Source organism: Panthera onca, chromosome C2, assembly GCF_046562875.1.
Source record: "Panthera onca isolate mPanOnc1 chromosome C2, mPanOnc1 haplotype 2, whole genome shotgun sequence".
Classification (NCBI taxonomy): Eukaryota; Metazoa; Chordata; class Mammalia; order Carnivora; family Felidae; genus Panthera; species Panthera onca.
The window spans coordinates 120,063,762-120,078,710 of NC_138347.1; the positions used below are offsets into that span (position 1 = coordinate 120,063,762).

At 35.9% G+C, this 14,949-nt stretch overlaps 1 protein-coding gene across 3 annotated transcripts in view; it reads left to right on the forward strand.

Moving 5' to 3' along the window:
* The window catches only part of SLC9A9 (solute carrier family 9 member A9), a 581,314-nt gene that overhangs the window by 70,495 nt on the left and 495,870 nt on the right, over positions 1-14,949 (forward strand). For 2 of the 3 annotated variants that reach the window (XM_078432268.2, XM_078432267.2), the window contains exons 3-4: positions 10,260-10,337; positions 11,872-11,948. In XM_078432268.2, the coding sequence (XP_078288394.1) occupies positions 10,260-10,337; positions 11,872-11,948 (155 nt within the window). Of the gene's footprint in view, positions 1-5,977; positions 6,040-10,259; positions 10,338-11,871; positions 11,949-14,949 lie in introns of those variants that run through there. The other variant, XM_078432269.2, reaches the window with a different exon arrangement.

Below are 14,949 nucleotides of genomic sequence, written 5' to 3' on the forward strand. Positions count from 1 at the left end.
CTACCCAAAACAATCTACAGATTCAATGAAATTCCTACCAAAATACCAACAGCATTTTTCACAAAATTAAAACAAATAATTCTGTAATTTTTATGGAACCACAAAAGATCCTGAATAGTCAAAGCAGTCTTGAGAAGGAAGAACTAAGCTGTACGTATCATAATTTCAGATTTCAGGATATACTACAAAGCTATAATAATTAAAACAATGTGGTTCTGGCACAAAAATAGACACATAGATCAATAGAACAGAATAGAGAGCCCAGAAATAAATCCACAGTTAAATGGTCAATTAATCCATGACAAAGTAGGCAGGAACAGGCAATGAGGAAGACAGTCTCTTCAGTAAATGGTGCTGGGGAAATTGGCCAGCTACCTGCAAAAGACTGAAACTGGACCATTTTCTTACACTATATACAAAATTTTTTAAATGGATTAAAGACCTAAGTGTGAGACCTGAAACCATAAAACTACTAGAAGAAAATATAGACAGTAATCTCTTTGACATTAGCCTTAGCAACATTTTTCTAGATATGTCTCTTCAGGTAAGGGAAATTAAAGCAAAGATCAACTATTAGGACCTACACCAAAATAAAAAGCTTTTGCACTTTGAAGAAAACAGTCAACAAAATTTAAAAGCAATCTACTGGGTGGAAGAAGGTATTTGCAAATGATATATGTGATAAGTGGTTAATATCCAAAATATGTAAAGAACTTATACAACTCAACACCAAAAACCCAATAACCTAATGAACAAATGGGTAGTAGACTTGAATAGACAATTTTTCCAAAGAAGACATATGAATGACTAACAGACACATGAAAACATGCTCAATATCACTAATCATCAGGGAAATGCATACCAAAACCACCAGGAGATAATCACCTTATAGTTGCCAGAATCAAAAAGACAAGAAATAGCAAGTGTTGGCAAGGATGTGGAGAAAAAGCAACCCTCATACACTGTTGGTGGGAATGTAAATTGGTACAACTGCTGTGGAAAATAGTATGGAGGTTCCTTAAAAAATTAAAAACAGAAATACCATATGATCCAGTAATTACATTGGTGGATATTTACCCAAACAAAACAAAAACACTAATTCACAAAGATATATGCATCCATATATTCATTGCAGCATTATTTATAATAGCTAAGATATGGAAGCAATCTAAGTGTTCGTTGATAGATGAATGGATGAAGATGTGATGTGGTATCTATAGAGATAGGATGGAATACTACTCAGCCATAAAAAGAGTGAGATCTTGCTATTCAACATAAATGGATCTAGAGGGTATATGCTAAGTGAAATAAGTCAGACAGAAAAAAACAAATACCATATTCCACTTTTATGTGAAATCTAAAAAACAAAGCTAATGAACAAATAAACATGTAGAAACAGATCCATAAATATAGTGAAAAATTGATGGTTGCCAGAGGGGAGGTTAGTGGGGAGCTGGGAAAAATTGGTGAAAGGGAGTAGGAGGTACAGGCTTCCAGTTATGGAATGAGTAAGTCATTGGGATGAAAGGTACAGCATAGGGAATATAGTCAATGAAATTGTCGTAGTGTTGTATGGTGACAGATGGTAGCTACACTGGTAGTGAGCACAGCATAGTGTATAGAGTTGTCCAGTCACTATGTTGTACACCTGAAACTAATGTAATATTGCATCTACTGTACTTCAATTAAAAAAAAGGAATAATGCTTGCCTCATAGTAAGTATTCAAAGTATAATAACTATTAGTTTTGTTGTCAGCATTGTTATCAGTAAAACAATGGACTCATTATTAGAAAGTAGGATTTGAGTCAGTCTTGCTACTTACAAGGTATATGACTTTGGATAAGTTACTTAACTAACTCTCTGAGACTTGTTTTCACCTCTGTAAAAAATGGGGTGTTTACCATACTTTCAAAGGGTTGCTGTGAAGAAAAAAAATGAGATACTATGTATGAAGGCACTTTCTCAACCTGTAATGGCATTATGGAAATGTGAGTTGTTATTTTTATTATTAATTATTAGGACTAATAAGTGATAAATGAACCAGTCTATGAGGAAAGCAGATTCTGAACTTTAGCCCTGCCTAAATTATAATGACCATGCATTACCTCTTCCAAGGAGTTGATTTGCTTTTCTTATTGTTATTTCAATCTCAATGTTATTCCATGAGGTGGACAGGTATTGCACCCATGCTTCATAGTAGGAAACTGAGGTTCTGAAAGCTTATGTGACTTGATCAAGATTGATCTGTTGCAGAACTGTTTTTAGGACTCAGAGTTCAATGTTCTTTGCAAAACTCCCTGCTGCTAAGTTAAATATTTAGAATTATAAAAATGTTTTGTTCCCAATTTTCCACCTAATTTTGCCTGGAGTTGTAGACATTACCTACTTCCAATGAAATACCAGCATCGAAGCACCTGAGTGGCTCAGTTGGTTAAGCATCCCATGCTTGATTTCAGCTCAGGTCATGATCTCACAGTTTATTGAGTTTGAGTCCCACATCGAGCCCTGCGTCAGGCCCAACTCTGGTAGCATGGAGCCTGCCTGGGATTCTCTCTCTCTCACCCTCTCTCTCTGCCCCTCCCCTGCTCATGCACTGAATGAATGAATGAATGAATAAATAAATAAATAAATAACATTTTAAAAAAAGAGAAATACCAGTGTTTATATCTGTCATTTTTGCATGCGTAATGTTCATAGTGTATTTCTAACTTCTAGAATTTTACTTACTTCAAAAGTGAATGTAGTTTTGTGGTATAATAGTCTCATAATTTGTCAATTATAACTTATGATTATTAAAATTCTCTTCTATTAAAAGTTCTCCTTTTGCCATTTCTCTGTAATTTAGTTCTGCTTCTACAAATTGCATTGCAGAATGCTTATATTTCAGTGGTCCACCATTTTTAAAAATTCATATTAGGTATTATATGGGAGGGAACTATTCTTATCCTTCCAGTAAGTTTTGAAAAGAATGAAAATAACTCAATAAATTTGGACATCATATGGGTTAACTATTTAATGAGCACTTATTGCTCATTTGCCTGATTCTATATTAGGCCCTTTGAGATATTTTATCCCCCTGAAAATCCTAACAAATCTGGGTCAATTTTTAATTTTCTTTTATATATTATTTATCACCTTTTATTATCCCTTAATATTTTTAAAGGTTCAGGTCTATTTCAAATGTTCATAATTCTAAATGATAACTTTATAAGATGTTCATTTGGTTAAGACTGTAAAGGAGTTTTTTTTTCCTTAAGGAAAATCCCAATTAATCCTACAACATTATGCAGCCACTGTAAATTTTGCTAAATAGTTTTCTATCCAGTATTTTTACATACATTTTTTCCTATGTGGTTTAAGTCAGATGGTTTCTAAAACTTTGTTAACTTGCTTTATTTATTATCATAACCTAACACTTTCTGTTAATGTGTTAACAGAAAAATTCAGGGTAATGGAAGTAAATGTGCTTGATTTTTGAATTGCTTCTAAATTTTCACTACTGTAAATAATGCTTCAGTGAATACCTATGTATATTCTTATACTGTTCTTATATTTCAACTATTAAATAAGCTATTGGATAATAGATATCAAGTATTTATTAGAATGAATGTCTTATGGATCTTTGAAAAGCACTGGACAGAAAGCCAACCAAAATCAGTGAGAAAAGGATGAACTACCAAACACCTATGCATAGTCCCGAGATGATTAGTTATCCATATAGAAGAAAATAAAAGTGGATTCCTATTTCACATCATATAATAAATAAACTTGGGATGCATTAAAGACTTAATTATTAACAGCCAATTATTAAACTTTAGGAGAAAATATATGACATTAGGACAGGGAAAGATTTTTTTAAAAAATAAGTTACCAAAAGCAGAAATCACAGGTAAAAATGGAGTAAATTTTGCTACATTAAAATAAAAAATTTCTCCTTGAAAAAGACCCCAATAAACATAGTTAAAAGACAAAGGTGAAAAGTTTAAGGAGATAACAGAAGAATATATTTGAACTATAAGTAACCAAAACAAAATAATAACAAAATTGTATGATGAACTAATCAGCAAGAAAAAATCATACTGGGTAAAAGATATGATCAACAATTCACTAAAGAGGTATCACAGAAGGTCAATAAACAAGAAAATTATGCTCATTTCATTAGTAAAGGGAAATGCAAAGTAAACGATAATGTGATAACAGCTCATACTTATCCAAATAGCAAAAATTAGAAATTTGTCAATACTAAGTGTTTACTAGAATGCGGGAAAAAAACTTTTATACTCTTACGTGGGAATGTAAATTGGTATAACCACTTTCAATAATGTAACCACAATTCAATAATATTGAATGTAAAAAGAATACAAAAGAATATTTATGGTTAAATTTCTATAAAATTTTAAAATACACCAAATGTAATATGCTAGTTATATGTATATTAAGTTTCTGTAAAATTAAAAAAAAATTTTTTTTAACGTTTATTTTTGAGACAGAGACAGACAGAGTATGAATGGGGGAGGGGCAGAGAGAGAGGGAGATACAGAATCCGAAGCAGGCTCCAGGCTCTGAGCCATCAGCCCAGAGCCTGACGCGGGGCTCGAACTCACGGACTGCGAGATTGTGACCTGAGTTGAAGTCGGACGCTTAACTGACTGAGCCACCCAGGCTCCCCTGTAAAATTTTAAAATACACTGATTACATATAATATTCTATAGTAAAAATAATATTAATTATTGCTTACAGACACATATATGTTAAGTACATGAACATACTCATGGAAAGAAAAACACTTTCTAACTTCAGGGTATTAGTTACCTCCAGGGAGGGGTGGAGGGAGAGATTTTAATTCTGAGACATCATTTAAGACATTTGAAGCAAAATTAACAATATGAATGTCATAAAAGAGAAACAACTGTGGTTTAGGATTTTTAAGCTCACTGCTGCCTCTCACTGGCCCATTGGCCTTCCACATGTTTCTTGAACTTTCTGGGGGACAGTATTAGGTCAGGGCTTCAAACATTTTTTAGTAGCAGAACGATACATTCAAAGAAAATCTGACCCTGCTTCACAGTGTGTAAAAAACCAAAACTGCTCAGGCAGAAACGAGAGGGCAGATCCAGGACAGATGCCAGAGCAGTTGTCCCCATTTCCCATCAACCTGCCCCCTCCACGCAGCCCCAGGATTGGCAGAGATTGCAGACCCCGAGATTGGGTGACCTCTAAGGCAACTTCTCTTTCCTAGTCTCACTGGAGACAACCAATAGTTTATGTGTGTGTATGCATATATATGTATGTAAATATTCTGCATCCCCTTTTTTGCATCTCCTTGAATAAGCAAAATGCTTTAACCAGCTACCCCCAAATCTCCATGATTTAAGGCAATAATGGTTTACTTCTTGCTCATGTCCCAATCCAGTGTGGCCTTTGGGCCAGTAAAGGGAGTACTAGTCTTCTCCAGTAGCAATTAATCATCCCAACTTCCTTTAATCTAGTGGCTCTGCCAGTCCCTAGGGATTTGGGACCTCTGCCAAATGCTCTTTATGATGAACTAACAAAGAAAGGAATAGAGCATGGACGATCTAAGGGGTTTTTAGGGACCAGGCTTGGAAATAATTTATATTACTTTTGTCCATATTTATTTGGCCAGATCTCTGTCATATGGCCCCACCTGACTACAAGGAAATGAAGTCAGTGTCTGACCAGGACAAAAATGAAATGGGTTTGGTGAGCCCATAGCAATTTTTTTATATACACCAGACATGCTTTTATACCTTGCTCGTTTGACTTGACAACAAATTATAGAAAGTAACCATTTCAATGCATATACACTTTCCTCGGCCTTTAAAAAAGTTATATAGTATTCAATTTTATGGATTACACCATAATTTATTTAACCAGTTCATGGTTTAATCATCCCCAACATTTTTTTTTTTTCCAATTCTTGCATTTGCAATGAATGCTCCTGTCCTCACGGCCATTCCATACATGTATAGGCACATCTGCAGGATGAATTCTTGGATGAGATATTGCTGAATCAAATGGTACGGACATTTAACATTTGAATATCTATTGCCAAATTACCCTATTAAGAGGATATACAAATTTATACTCCCACTGGCCATTTTATTGTTTAATCTTACTTGTGTAAAACATTTCTACTTTTCTCCATGGTTGAATGAATGTAGTTTAAATCCATCTCTACGTGGTCAAAGAGAGAAAGTGGTGGCAGAAAGGAAAGGTGGAAGTTGGAAGAAGGATTTTCTGTATACTTAGTGAGGAGGTGATTATCTTTATTCTGGCTTCATATCTATAACTACAGAGATAACCTTTGCTTAAAGAAGTGCATGCCAGCATTATCCCCATCATGACACAGAAAATGATTGTATCGGGTCAATGGGGGTAAACTGTAGGAAAATTAGGGTCCTGATGAGACTACTCAGGGCTGAAAGGATTAGACTTGGGCCTCTGACCATCCCTTAGACCAAAGATGAAGGGATTGATATGTCATGGCACCCCTGCAACCCATCAACACAGCACCTGCATTAACCTCATTCTCCATCCCTCAGGAGCCCTGCATTATCTATTGTTATTTCCCAAGTGTGTCTGGTGCCTTCTATCTAAAGCATAACTTAGAGCAGAGGAAAGGAAATGGACACCCTTGAGGTGTCTCTAGGTATGCCCGAAAGCTGCCTGCCCTGAGTGAGCCAAGTTTTCTTTGAAGTCTCCTATTTATAGGAAAAGTGCATACAGATTTTTTTTGAGATTTTTAATAAATCTTCATTTATTTGAATACTTAAAATGTTTCAAATCACTTGCTATTGAGTATAACCGAAACTCCAGGAAGCTACCAATTTGCTCTGTGGCTTGGTGAACCCTGGCCCACTGCCCCCAGGGTAGACAAAGGAGCATGTTCTACATGGTGGTGCCCCATGGATAGGCTCCTATCCATCCTTTAAAGCCCAGCTTATATGCTGCTTGAACATCAAGCCTCCCTGCAGGGTCAGCCAGCCCAGAATGGTGTTTTGGTGTTTCTGTCCTAGAGAACTCTGAATTACAGCCTAGCCCCGTTCCTTTTACTGTGCTTGAATATCATCTTTCCTTCCTTTGACTGTAGCCTTCATGGGTTCAATATATCTATCAATATATCTTTAAGTACTTTGTAGCAGAGACTTGTTAAAATTTTAATGAAAAAAATCATTGAAAATGATTGAACACATTATTGTGTTACCCACTTCCACTTTTCCAAAGGAATCGGGAATTACCAAAATAGTAAAATCATATCTGAGTCCCAACTCTTCTTAAACATTCCTAAATCTTGCCCTAAGTAATTATGTTAGCCTGATGTTCCCTCAGAAACTACACATTTAGTTTGCCCATGCATATATGCCCAATTCTTAGTGATATCCCTGTCACACTGATTAACACTGAGCATGCCATTCATTTCTTCTCCTGTCTCTGGAAAATGAGGATAATTGCCTTTGCCAGCTACTACTCAGGAGATGTGAAAATAAAAGATTCAGTCCCTCAGTTGCGCTAGCCTGAAAAAATTCAATTGCTTAATAGCTCATGTGGGTAGTGGCTACCATATTGGACAGTACAATTGTAGTCTATTTCCATTATCACAGGAAGTTCTGTTGGATAGGGCTGGCCTTTATGCTTTATATCGTAAAAGACTAATGTCTTGAGCTGAAATATTTTTAGCTTTCTGTTTTTCCCACTCACTTGTCTTAGATGTTTTCCCCCTCACTATATATTGAAAAATTTTAATTGTTTGGGCCTTAGAAACAGTCTCACCTCTAAGGCCATGATTTGAACACAAAATCTGAGGAAAATGAAATGTGGAATCGCCATCTGGAGATTGGTGCAGCAGCAGATCTAGCCATTTCTGAGAAATTGTCTGGGTTTGGAGTTACTCCCAGAACTCTGATTTAGCAGTTCCTAAGCTTATAGCAAGTCTGAAAGGAACACAAATCTGTTTTGTATATACAAATAAATCCTCGTATGCTGCATGCCATTCTCAGCCTGCCAGTTTCATCTGGCTGCTCCAGAAAATATAATTCAATAGTACATTAGTTAACCTGCATGCAGGGAATGGGGCATTCTGATTATTGAAATGTTCTGGTTGAGTGATTAACCTGATTTTTGCAGAAAAACTGCTGAGGCAAGGGATTTGCTGTCCAAAATGTTTGTGCCACTGTGTTTTTTTCTTCCAGATGATCACAGCTGCATTGCTTCATTCCCCCAGCACTCAGAAACACATCTCTTTGCTAAAAACTTTCAAATATGCAATTGATATACTTTCAAAGAGGCCTCATAAAAATAGATCAATAATGGTGTATCAGATAATATTTGAAAAAAGAGCAAACTTAGAAGGATTCATAATTTCTTTGCCCAGATTTTACACAGCTGTAACCTTCAAGAGTTCCTAACAACAGAGCAGTTTCTTCAAATAGTATAACCGGAAAATATTTATTCATATATTTTATTTTCTTTAGGGATAAGTACTTACAAGTGCTTACTAGATGTTAGGTAATGCTGCAAAGGCTTTACAAATATTAATTGATTTAATTTTTATAACCACCTTAGAATTAGGTATCATCTTATTATTTTCATTGTATTTTCTTTTTTTTTTATTATAAATGTTTATTTGTTTATTTTGAAAGTGAGCAAGCCTGGTAGGGGCAAAGAGAGAGGGAGCCAGAGAATCCCAAGCAGGCTCCAAGCTCAGCATAGAGACTGATGCAGGGCTCCATCCGTGACTGTGAGATCATGACCTGAGATGAAACCAAGAGTCAGATGCTTAACCGACTGAGCCACCCACGCTTCCTATTATCTTCATTCTAAAGATGAAGAAACTGAGGCACAGAGAGCTATGAATGGCCCATAGTTGATCTACCTGAATCTTCATTGATACAAGATGTTATAACATCAATGGATGAATTAAGTTTCTGAGACCCGGCTGAGTCCCACCTACTCCTTCCCAAATGTTACATGAGTAGAATTGAGGGGCTATTATGGAAAAGGAGAAGGAGGATCCAAAGTGCTAAAAGAACACAGAAGAGAGGCACCTGGGTGGCTCAGTCGATTAAGGTCAAGCGTCCGACTTGGGCTCAGATCATGATCTCGCAGTTTGTGAGCTCCAGTCCTGCCTCGGGCCCTGTACTGACAGCTCAGAGCCTGGAGCCTGCTTCATATTCTGTGTCTTTCCCTCTCTCCACCCCTCCCATGCTCATGCTCTGTCTCTCTCTGTCTCTCAATAATAAATAAACGTTAAAATTTTTTTTTAAATAAAGGAAAAAAACACCTAAGAAACTAGGGAAATCAAAGTGGACTTCAGAGAAGAGTAGCTTCTGAGATCCAGCTCTAGAGATGAGTTAGAATTAAGGCAAAAAAAGGGAGGGGAAATTGGATATTATAATTGTGAAAACTATATGTGAAAGATTTTGATGAATATTGTAATGGTAAAAGGCCTTAGTGGTAAATAATGAACGACATTGTGTATTTGGGGAATGGGGTAGAGAAAGAAGAAAATAAGTCTAAGTAAGACTTTAAAGATTAAAAGAGTTTCATCTTCAGATTTCCCAACAAATAGTAGGTTTAGATTCAAGAGTCTCTTTATTTCATTTCATTGTATTTGACACCAAATAAGTTTTTTTTTTTTTTTCTGGCCAACTTTATGTTAACACTTAAGTAAAAGCCAATAAACAAACACTAGAAAAATCCATTTTCACTTTCAAATATATTTTTACATAAAGTTTGGAAAATATTTTAAACTCTGGAATGGAATAAAGTAGGAAAAACTAAGAGCAAACTTTTAAAAAATGTTTTATTTGGGGAAAGTTCAAATAAGTTCTTGTCAGAAGCTAAAATGCTTGAGCATTACCAGAAAATTTATTTGACCAGAAAATAAATAAATATATATATGTATAATAAAGATATTTAATATATGAAGAATGGATAACTAATCAAAATCAATGATAAGAGTTTTCTTTGCCTAGAAGGGTTTTATTGAATTGTTGTTGTTATTATTGCTAGCTATAGAATGGAGTATAGGTTGTACATTGAAAATGTTACTTCATAGTTATATTGCATTTATGAATTTCTGTTTGCATTTTTTCCAATTTTCATCTGTGCTAATTTAATAGCATGTTAATATACCTCATACAACCTTACCAAAGGTGACTATAACTGTATTTTTAAAGCACATTTTTAGTGACCCAAAGGATCATCTTTGTAATTATACTTTTATCTTTTCTGGCAGATGACATTTGATCCAGAAATCTTCTTCAATGTTTTACTGCCACCAATTATATTTCATGCAGGATATAGCCTGAAGAAGGTAAATATACAGTGGTTGTTTTCTTCTTTTATCATTTAGCAGAGAATTTTACCAGTGCTAATGAAAAAGCAATTATTTTATGGGTTTATTTATTTTGTAAGGATATCATTATCTTAGATACCTGTGATACAGATTCAAATCTGACATGCTTATAATTCTTCTAATTCTGCTCTATACAATACACTAGCCATTGGGCACATGCAGCTATTAAGCCTTGAAATGTGGCTAGTCTGAATGAAGACATGCTTTAAGTATAAAATGCACATTGGATTTCAATGAACTTAAAAAAAGAACAAAAAATACCTCCATTATGTTTGATACCGATTTCATGTAGAAATGATAATGTTTCAGATATATTGGGTTAAATAAGACATATATTATCAAAATTCATTTTGCCTTTTTAAAAATTATTATAATGTGCCTACTAGAAAAATTTTAAATGACATGCATGGTTTGTATTATATTTCTATTAACAATATCATTCTAGATGATTGTAACCAGAGTTAGCTATTAATTGGGATAGACGTTGGGCTTATCAATTAGGGTAAAAACTCAAGGTGCCTTGGTAATACTCAGCTGTTGATGCTCATAGAGAGGAAATCCAGTTTTGTTGCTTCTGTGCTTTCGCCTGACATTATTTAAGTATCACCTGAATGTGCACATTTCACAGGTTAGTAATTCCCTTGATAGTTTAAGTGCTAGCAGATTGAGGCTCTGGCCTGTGTGGGTTTCAAGATGCAGAGGTAGTGCAGCTGCTTTTCTGCTCCCTGCTCCCCACCCCAGAGACTCCAGGGGCCTTCCTCCCTTTGGCCTGTCAGTGCCTGCAGCCAGGCGGCTTTTGCAGTACAGACCCTATTTTCTTGTGTACTCCAGGCTCCCTCTTGCTGTCACTTCTAACTGCTCAGCTCCCAACTACACAACTGGAAGGGAGTTTTCCCAAGCCAACCTTTGAGAAGACTTAGAAGGCTGGTTTTACTCACCTCATCCTTCCTTATCCCCAGTCCTAATACTAGGCATCATTTGTATGACTCATTAAAATAAATTGTTGTAGATGATTAAGGTTTTGTTTCATTGCATTCAGAAGAAATAGAAGTCAGAGATCCAATAAGTCAAAAGGCAATTAAAATATTTCAGGATAGTATTTTTAAAATATTAAAGGGGTTTCACTGGCAACAACATTTCCTAAAAACTTCATTTTCTGTTAATCATGCCAGAGTTCTACATGGACATTGGCCCAATCCTTTACTGTCTCTCTCAGGTCCAGCCAGTTCTGGCAGTTGTTTCTCTCATCTCTACCCTGTCATTTTCTAGATGCATCTTTCCTCCTTTCTTTGAGAAACCTCTGTCCTTTGCAGTGTAAATCAGTTCAACCTTATTTGTGCAATAAGGCCAGGAATTAAGGTTCCAAAACCAGAATTTGCCTAAACAGTGAGGGAAGGGAGGGCCTGTAAAAATGCATACATTTATTTTTATTTACTGTTACACTAAGAAAAAATATGGACATACTATATGAAATCTATTCTTTTCTCCCCAGAGACACTTTTTTCAAAACTTAGGATCTATTTTAACATATGCCTTCTTGGGAACTGCCATCTCCTGTATCGTCATTGGGTAAGTGACTTTTGGAGCTCAAGTTACAGGTGGCCGTGGGGCCAGTCATCTGTGGGAGGAATCTCACACTTCTGGACTCACACTGACAGGGTGAATTGTCTACCTTTTTCTGTATATCACATCTTTACACATTTTTCTGATTCCATTCCAAGGTGTATATATTTTCTGATTCCATTCCAAGCTTACAAGGCTACAAATCAAAGCAAACTGTAATCAGATTGCTGAATTTTCTCTGTGAGTATTGGACCTCTGATTTAGGGAATGTAGAGATCATGGCTTGAGTTAAGTGAAGCACATTGCATTCCTTTATTTTTGCTTGAATAATTCAGGTAAGCACACTGCATTCTTTTTTCATCTTGTTTGCAGGACCCTACCTGTATTTGACAGAGTATAGTAGTAGCTATATGGCAAGGGTGTGCTTTCTAAGGGAAAATTTATAAGAGAGCAGTCTGAGACAGACATCTCCAAATATCAGCAGAATTTTTAATGCTGGGATGGCTTTTCATTTGATATACTCTAGAATGCTGCCTTGTTTTTTCCTCACTATATTTTATTGGTTATGTTACTAAGCCCCCAAGTCTAACTATATAGACTCTGGCTTACAGCTCATCATAAAGCAAAATATGATACAAAATGGCGAAGCCAATCCAATTCACTTATAATCCTATCCAATACATTAAATCTCCACTGCAAAAAACATGTCAGCTGCTATGACCATGATGGTGTGGATGTCTGAAATTGTCTCATGGAGCCAACTCTACCCTTTAACTTCACTGCATACAGATGTTATAACCCTAATGCAAGAAACTGGAGCTAAAACACACACACTAATTACTTATCCAGCTCTTTCCTTGTGAAGTATTTAGTGTGTGTCACTGGAAGACTATGGAGGTATCGTTACTTGGACCTGAAAGCAGGGGGTGTGGGTTATGTTGAGTTCTCTGTTAAATTTTTATTGATTCAAGCCTAGAACAATTCAGGCTACATTATAGGAAAATGTCCAGCATAGTTAGAGAGATCAAGAAGCTAAAGATTTTAGCACCTGAAAGTGGAGGCTTACAGGAATATAGATTGAGGAACCTCATTAAGTCTGGACACCTAAGAGATCTTTAAACTGTGACTAAGGGGCAAATATAGATTTTATCCTTCTCAAAGCATGTTTAGAGGAGAGTTGTTCTATTCTGTGGATAAGCCATAGCAGCTAATATTCAAATTTCAAAGCTGACAAGGGCCTTAAAGATTTGTGCAATTAAAGCCCCTATTCTGAAGATGAAAAAAGTAGTATCTTAAAAGTCTAATTAGTTGTCTTATGAAGTAGGGCCATAGACAGGACAGAATCCAGACTTTGGCTTCTGACTCAGCAGGTCTTACTATCATCCCCTCTTTGTTTAGCAATTTCTCTTGGAATTCCTATACATTCCTCTACATTGTTCATATACATTGACAGAAGGCTCTGAGATGTGTGGACTCTTAACAGTGTTCATCACTTTCTAGCAAAGATTGATAGTTAGCAGTTCTATAATATGAGGATCTACAATGTATAATAGATCTAAATCTATACTTATGGAAAATGTTGTTAAATTATGGAGTAGTCAGTTTTCATTATTACCCCATTTTCTTTGTCTAACTGATTTTAAGTATATTTAAGTGTATGTATTTATATTATATGCTTTCACCATCATGAAAACTCTATAATCTCTTTTTCAAAAAGAAAAACAATGTACTGTGTGTGTGTATATATATAATTGACTTTTCTAAAAAATTTCAGTTTAGGAGATCTGGTAAAATTCATTTATTGGAATTGATAACCTCTTCTGATTTTAAGGCTGCAATCAATGATTTGTGCTGGAAAGTGATTTGAATAAAAAAATACAGCCCCGGGGAAACTTTTAGAACCATGGGCTTTTGCTTGAACGAGGCATAATCTGAACAACAATTAGGGTTCCTTCTTAATTTTTTTTTTTATATTTACTTATTTTGAGAGAGAGAGAGAGTCAAAGTACAAATGGGGGAAAGGCAGAGAGAGAGGGAGACACAGAATCGGAAGTAGGCTCCAGGCTCTGAACTGTCAGCACAGAGCCCAACGCAGGGCTTGAACTCACGAACTGTGAGATCATGCCCTGAGCCGAAGTTGGATGTTTAACCAACTGAACTACCCAGGTGCCCCCAATTAGGGTTCCTTCTTAAGGTCTTATCCAGCAAGGGAAAGGAGCTTTAGCTTGAGGAGGACAAAGTCAGATTACATTTCAGGAAGGTCATTCTGGTGGTTATGTGAAGGAGAAATCTTAAAGCAGGGAAAAGATGGCATTCAGGAGGCCATTTAAGAGGCACTTTTCATAAGCTAAATTGGAAGCGATGAGGGCCTGGCCTCAGACAGTGGCAGTACAGATGGACATGGAGTCATCAATATGTTGAAATCTTGAGAGATAATGGGGTAATCCAAGGCAAGTGTTAGGAGTGAGAAAGGAGGTTACCTGGGCAAAAAATTATCTGAAGAAAGGGAAGAGAAAACCACAAAGGACTAAGAAGTATTGGGAAGATATAGGAAGGAAACAAGCAGGACATGTGTCTGGAAGTCAAAGGAATAGGGAAAGGGAGGGTAGACAGTGTCTAATAATAGGAAGTCAGATGGGACAGCAATTGGAGTATCTAATGGATTAAACCTCTAGGAGGTGATAGATGACTTCACACTTGTCCTAAGGGCAGAAATAAAGAGAGTATTGGCAAGTCCAATTGTTTTGGGTGCTGCATGATAAGAAACAATTTATTTTTATGCTGTTGATCACCAGATACAATTTCAAAACTTCTGAAGGGAAGGTACAAACTTGAATTAAGACTTAACTGACACTTATATAATTTAGTGACTCTCATTATATGAGTGATTCAAATGTACACTCAAACCTTAGAAAATGACTGGTTATACTTTCCTGATAATCTAAAGTAATAAGAACAACACAACATTCATCAAGTACTTGATATGTAGTATGCCCTTTTTAAAAGT